The sequence below is a fragment of the Oncorhynchus gorbuscha genome, unplaced genomic scaffold (assembly GCF_021184085.1).
Source record: "Oncorhynchus gorbuscha isolate QuinsamMale2020 ecotype Even-year unplaced genomic scaffold, OgorEven_v1.0 Un_scaffold_6810, whole genome shotgun sequence".
In the NCBI taxonomy this organism is placed as follows: Eukaryota; Metazoa; Chordata; class Actinopteri; order Salmoniformes; family Salmonidae; genus Oncorhynchus; species Oncorhynchus gorbuscha.
Window position 1 is genome coordinate 1 of NW_025745498.1, and position 7656 is coordinate 7656.

General features: G+C 53.6%; 1 protein-coding gene across 1 annotated transcript; it reads left to right on the forward strand.

Annotated features, from left to right (window-relative positions):
- Positions 1 to 1871: 1871 nt before the first annotated feature.
- Positions 1872 to 2597, forward strand: LOC124019085 (protein TRACHEARY ELEMENT DIFFERENTIATION-RELATED 7A-like; the record flags this gene model as incomplete). Its single annotated transcript, XM_046334446.1, has 1 exon — positions 1872 to 2597. A coding segment is annotated over one exon (726 nt), but the record flags the coding sequence as incomplete, so codon positions are not given.
- Between the last annotated feature and the right edge of the window lie 5059 nt (positions 2598 to 7656).

Sequence of the window (7656 nt, forward strand, 5' to 3'; positions counted from 1 at the left end):
TGACCCATCACATCATCTAATGAGGGTAGACACCAGCCCTGACCCATCACATCATCTAATGAGGGGTAGACACCAGCCCTGACCCATCACATCATCTAATGAGGGTGGTGACACCAGCCCTGACCCATCACATCATCTAATAGGTAGACACCAGCCCGACCCATCACATCATCTAGCTTGAGGGTAGACACCCCATCACATCATCTCAATGAGGGTAGACACCAGCCCCGACCATTCACATCATCTAATGAGGGTGGTACACCAGCTCCTCGACCCATCACATCATCTAATGAGGGTAGACACCAGCCCCGACCCATCACATCATCTGGAGGGGAGACACCAGCCCCGACCCCATCACATCATCTAATGAGGGGAGACACCAGCCCCGGCCCATCACATCATCTAATGAGGGTGACACCAGCCCCGACCCATCACATCATCTAATGAGGGGAGACACCAGCCCCGACCCATCACATCATCTAATGAGGGAGACACCAGCCCCCGACCCATCACATCATCTAATGAGGGGAGACACCAGCCCCCGACCCATCACATCATCTAATGAGGGGAGACACCAGCTCCGACCCATCACATCATCTAATGAGGGGAGACACCAGCCCCGACCCATCACATCATCTAATGAGGGGAGACACCAGCCCCCGACCCATCACATCATCTAATGAGGGAGACACCAGCCCCGACCCATCACATCATCTAATGAGGGAGACACCAGCCCCGACCCATCACATCATCTAATGAGGGAGACACCAGCCCCGACCCATCACATCATCTAATGAGGAGACACCAGCCCCGACCCATCACATCATCTAATGAGGGGAGACACCAGCCCCGACCCATCACATCATCTAATGAGGGGAGACACCAGCCCCGACCCATCACATCATCTAATGAGGGGAGACACCAGCCCCGACCCATCACATCATCTAATGAGGGGAGACACCAGCCCCGACCCATCACATCATCTAATGAGGGAGACACCAGCCCCGACCCATCACATCATCTAATGAGGGGAGACACCAGCCCCGACCCATCACATCATCTAATGAGGAGACACCAGCCCCGACCCATCACATCATCTAATGAGGGAGACACCAGCCCCGACCCATCACATCATCTGAGGGAGACACCAGCCCCGACCCATCACATCATCTAATGAGGGAGACACCAGCCCCGACCCATCACATCATCTAATGAGGGGAGACACCAGCCCCGACCCATCACATCATCTAATGAGGGGAGACACCAGCCCCGACCCATCACATCATCTAATGAGGGAGACACCAGCCCCGACCCATCACATCATCTAATGAGGGGAGACACCAGCCCCGACCCATCACATCATCTAATGAGGGGAGACACCAGCCCCGACCCATCACATCATCTAATGAGGGGAGACACCAGCCCCGACCCATCACATCATCTAATGAGGGTAGACCCGTCAGGAGAATATTCCATCCCAATGATGATAACGAAACAATTATTTAAGCTTTGACCGATCCCCGAGGTTTGTAAGACAGCTTGGTTTAGTAATAATTAGGCAAAGACTCAGCTTCTGGATTCTTTATAACCCCCTCTACGTGTGTGTACACAGGTTTATCACTTTTCTACCAGCCTTGGCAGTTTCTCGCCATTCCTTGGAAGGATCCTCTTTCCTGTTGTCCTTTGTTCTCTCAACTCTCACACCACTACACAGCAACACAATGGTCTAGTCACACATTATGGAATTATGACTACTAACACATTTCATATAATTATATGATTTCAGGGTGGAATCCTTTAGTCATTACTTTAAATATATAAATTCCCTTATCAACACCTGCCCCAACCCATCTCATCATCTGACAGAGTAGACACCAGCCCTGACCATCACACCAGCCCTGACCATCACACCAGCCCTGACCATCACACCAGCCCTGACCATCACACCAGCCCTGACCATCACACCAGCCCTGACCATCACACCAGCCCTGACCATCACACCAGCCCTGACCATCACATTTGCCCCGACCCATCACACCAGCCCCATCACACCAGCCCCATCACACCAGCCCCATCACACCAGCCCCATCACACCAGCCCCATCACACCAGCCCCATCACACCAGCCCCATCACACCAGCCCCATCACACCAGCCCCGACCCGACCATCACACCAGCCCCATCACACCAGCCCCGACCATCACACCAGCCCCATCACACCAGCCCCGACCCATCACACCAGCCCAGCCCCGACCCATCACACCAGCCCCATCACACCAGCCCCATCACACCAGCCCCGACCCATCACATCACACCAGCCCAGCCCCGACCATCACACCAGCCCCTTCACACCAGCCCCATCACACCAGCCCCATCACACCAGCCCAGCCCCGACCATCACACCAGCCCCATCACACCAGCCCAGCCCCGACCATCACACCAGCCCAGCCCCGACCCATCGCACCAGCCCCGACCCATCGCACCAGCCCCGACCCATCGCACCAGCCCCATCGCACCAGCCCCATCGCACCAGCCCCACCTCACCACACCAGCCCCAACCCACCGCACCAGCCCCGACCCATCACATCTAATGTCTAATGTTTTTTTACCCCCTCCATTTTATTTGTACTTCCATGTCCTCTTATGTTCATCTGTGAAAGAGGCCGGGACTCTCACTGTGTCCTGTTTTGATTGACACCTCTAGGAGCCTACAGGTGCATGCGGAAACAGGCGTGCCTCACAGCCATTGGTTGGAGGAGCAGAGAGGGCAGGAGGGGAGATGTGCTGGGGGGCCACTGAGTACCCAGACCCCTGTATCTTCTGGTTACATGCTGACATGGAGGGTAAGGAACCCCCTCCCCTTTCTCTTTTCCCCAAAGTGTCTCATATTGTTTTCTTAGCTCAGTAAAGTTACGTCCAGATGACTAGGACCCCAAAGTGCAAAATATGCTAAGATAAAGGGATTATCACTTGCATTGGGTTTTTGGATACGAACGCTAATAAGTTAGCATTTGTAGACCGTGGCCAAAATCATAGCTTGGGTTGCTTACAGGAAACCAACATGTTTGTCTAATTTGAATGAGCTACCCTTCCCCTGTCTGTCTTTAGCCATAGATGAGCGCTTGGACAGTCGTGTGGATCAGATGCTGTTGACAGGCCTGATAGACGAGCTCAGAGATTTCCACCTGAGATTCAACCAGCAGAAGATTCAGGACCAGAGGTGGGTGTGGTCGTGTTGCCACGGGGTCAGATGACGCTGGGTCGTGTTGCCATGGGGTCGTGTTGCCACGGGGTCGGCTGGCGCTGGGTCGTGTTGCCATGGGGTCGTGTTGCCACGGGGTCGGCTGACGCTGGGTCGTGTTGCCATGGGGTCGTGTTGCCACGGGTCGGCTGACGCTGGGTCGTGTTGCCACGGGGTCGGCTGGCGCTGGGTCGTGTTGCCACGGGGTCGGCTGACGCTGGGTCGTGTTGCCACGGGGTCGGCTGACGCTGGGTCGTGTTGCCACGGGGTCGGCTGACGCTGGGTCGTGTTGCCACGGGGTCGGCTGACGCTGGGTCGTGTTGCCACGGGGTCGGCTGACGCTGGGTCGTGTTGCCACGGGGTCGGCTGACGCTGCGTAGGGCTGTTTCAGCCACTTATTGATTTGACCATTGATTGTGTGTCTTAGGTGTGGTCACGGGGAAATGACGGCATATTTCCTTAGGATGCTGCTCTACTGCTCTACCCACTGACTCCCTGCTCTACCCACTGACTCCCTGCTCTACCCACTGACTCCCTGCTCTACCCACTGACTCCTGCTCTACCCACTGACTCCCTGCTCTACCCACTGACTCCCTCCTTCAGCAACCCCCCGCCACCTTGCTCTAACCACTGACTCCCTCCTTCAACCCCCACCTTGCTCTATCCACTGACTCCCTCCTTCAGCAACCCCCCCACCTTGCTCTACCCACTGACTCCCTCCTTCAGCAACCCCCCACCTTGCTCTACCCACTGACTCCCTCCTTCAGCAACCCCCCACCTTGCTCTAACCACTGACTCCCTCCTTCAACCCCCCCACCTTGCTCTATCCACTGACTCCCTCCTTCAGCAACCCCCCCACCTTGCTCTACCCACTGACTCCCTCCTTCAGCAACCCCCCCACCTTGCTCTACCCACTGACTCCCTCCTTCAGCAACCCCCCACCTTGCTCTACCCACTGACTCCCTCCTTCAGCAACCCCCCCACCTTGCTCTATCCACTGACTCCCTCCTTCAGCAACCCCCCACCTTGCTCTATCCACTGACTCCCTCCTTCAGCAACCCCCCACCTTGCTCTACCCACTGACTCCCTCCTTCAGCAACCCCCCCACCTTGCTCTACCCACTGACTCCCTCCTTCAGCAACCCCCCACCTTGCTCTACCCACTGACTCCCTCCTTCAGCAACCCCCCACCTTGCTCTTATCCACTGACTCCCTCCTTCAGCAACCCCCCACCTTGCTCTACCCACTGACTCCCTCCTTCAGCAACCCCCACCTTGCTCTACCCACAATCCCCCTTCAGCAACCCCCCCCACCTTGCTCTACCCACCAACTTCCCTCCTTCAACAACCCCTTTGACAGCGGTCACCGATCTGCAAGGTCAATCCTCGTGCAACGACCCCGGCTCGTTCTTCTTCCCCTCCGTGTCCTCTCTTCTTTCTCCACTTCCCCTCCATTCTTCTCTCTCTTGCCCTCTGCTGATGCACATCATCTCTCGCTCTCTCTCGCTCTCTCTCGCTCTCTCTCGCTCTCTCTCGCTCTCCCTCTCTCTCTCTCTCTGTCTCTCTCGCTCTCTCTCGCTCTCTCTCGCTCTCTCTCGCTCTCTCTCGCTCGGGGGTTTAGGGAGAGAGAGTTCTATTATGGAGCCAGTGTGAGTCAGCAGATTGACACAGCTCTAGGTGTGGCTGCTGCACTCACTCACACCAGCCCTGGACTGCAATAACGTGGAGCCACAATGGCATCCGGTCCAGAGCTGCAGTGGCATGCAGACTGTGTTGTGCTGTACATTTAGAGAAGGAAACTGACACTCAATGAGACCACATTGCCTCCCCCTCTTTCTGTTGCTTGCTCTTGTTCACTCTCATCAATGATTTAGAAGGAGAAATAAGGCAGAAACTCCTTTAGCCCATCCAATGCTTTTAAATCCATCCATAGTAGCAGGTAAGACATGTCTCTCTGTCGTCGGGGGCCAGGTGATGCTTTTGAATCATTCAGGGGTAGTGTACACTTCATGTGAAAGGGTATAGAATCCGATCACAACTAATGACTCTCTCGTCAGGACCAGGGACAACGTCTCCAAACAGGCTTCATGTCTCTGTCCTGTCCAGCAGCACCATGAGACCCTCTGTGTCCTTCTGTCTCCTGTCTCTTGGCTGACCCCTACTGTGGAGTGATAGAAGGAGGGAGGGAGTTTTCAGAAAGCGTGTGATGGGTTAGCGAGATGGAGACATTGCCCCTGGTTGTCTAGTCTAGCTCAAGACTGTGTGACACTGTTGTTTATTTTGGAGGACTTGATGACAATGATATATGTAATGATACTGTTATAATAATATGTTACTACTGTTCACCACTCCCCCCTCTCTGTCACCCCCCTTGCTCAGTGTCTCCTTATCTCCTCTCTCTCCTTATCGCTCCTCTCTCTCTCTCTCCCTCCCGCTCCTTCTCTCTCTCCCTCCTTCTCTCTCTCCCTCCTTCTCTCTCTCCCTCCTTCTCTCTCTCCCTCCTTCCTCTCTCTCCTCCTTCTCTCTCTCCTCCTTCTCTCTCTCCCTCCTTCTCTCTCTCCTCCTTCTCTCTCTCCCTCCTTCTCTCTCTCCCTCCTTCTCTCTCTCCCTCCTTCTCTCTCTCCCTCCTTCTCTCTCTCCCTCCTTCTCTCTCTCCCTCCTTCTCTCCTCTCTCTCTCGCTCCTTCTCTCCTCTAACTCGCTCCTTCTCTCCTCTCTCTCGTTCCTTCTCTGCTCTCTCCTTCTCTGTCTCGTTCCTTCTCTGCTCTCTCCTTCTCTCCTCTGTCTCGTTCCTTCTCTGCTCTCTCCTTCTCTCCTCTCTCTCCCTCCTTCTCTCTCTCGCTCCTTCTCTCCTCTCTCTCGCTCCTTCTCTCTCTCTCTGTCCTTCTCTCCTCTCTCTCGCTCCTTCTCCTCTCTCTAGAAAGCTCCTTCTCTGCTCTCTCCTCTCTCTCCCTCCTTCTCTCTCTCTCTTCCTTTCCTTCTCTCCTCTCTCTCTGTCTCAGTCGAGACTACCAGCATGGTATATTCCAGTCTATAGGTTTTAAGGAGTTCCATGAGTACCTGACATGTCCTGATGAGACGACACAGGAGGTCCGAGAGACACTCCGGAACCAAGGTGTGTGTGAGACACTCCGGAACCGAGGTGTGTGTTTGAGAGACACTCCGGAACCGAGGTGTGTGTTTGAGAGACACTCCGGAACCGAGGTGTGTGTTTGAGAGACACTCCGGAACCGAGGTGTGTGTTTGAGAGACACTCCGGGAACCGAGGTGTGTGTTTGAGAGACACTCCGGGAACCGAGGTGTGTGTTTGAGAGACACTCCGGGAACCGAGGTGTGTGTTTGAGAGACACTCCGGGAACCGAGGTGTGTGTTTGAGAGACACTCCGGGAACCGAGGTGTGTGTTTGAGAGACACTCCGGGAACCGAGGTGTGTGTTTGAGAGACACTCCGGGAACCGAGGTGTGTGTTTGAGAGACACTCCGGGAACCGAGGTGTGTGTTTGAGAGACACTCCGGGAACCGAGGTGTGTGTTTGAGAGACACTCCGGGAACCGAGGTGTGTGTTTGAGAGACACTCCGGGAACCGAGGTGTGTGTTTGAGAGACACTCCGGGAACCGAGGTGTGTGTTTGAGAGACACTCCGGGAACCGAGGTGTGTGTTTGAGAGACACTCCGGGAACCGAGGTGTGTGTTTGAGAGACACTCCGGGAACCGAGGTGTGTGTTTGAGAGACACTCCGGGGAACCGAGGTGTGTGTTTGAGAGACACTCCGGGAACCGAGGTGTGTGTTTGAGAGACACTCCGGGAACCGAGGTGTGTGTTTGCGTACCAGGGTTTAGGTTAGGAAGATGTGGTGCCATTAATTTCCCCATGAACATTTATTCCCTAATCTGATTCAGGACGTCCAGCCACGTTTCTCACTATGACAGAAATCACTTTTTAGTTTTTTAATAATTCATTTTAACAGAACATTCAACTTGGATGCAACATCGTGCGTCATTCTTACCAAATTCTGTTGAGCAATTTGTAGATATTAGATGACATAGGGTTATGGAAAGCTTTTTCTAAAGTAAATTGAATTAAATTGCCAAATTTATATAGCCTAATTAGCTTACTCATGTTTATTCAGAAATAAATAAAATCATTGATTTTGGCCACAGAGGATCATTTAGCTTCTTTTAAAAAAACTAAAAAACTAAACTGTGGTTTGTTTTAAATCGCATAGCCTACAGTCAGAAGGATCGGCAATTTTGGGCAGCGCTCTCAGCAAATACCAAATAGACGATTTGTAGAGTTGCAACTGTCAGTGAAAAGCAGAACGATCCATCCAGACATATCGCAATATTTAAAAATACAAGCACGGAGAAACTGTTTCGAAAGCAAATTTGCTGTAAGAGAAGACAATGAGAGACTCCCTGCT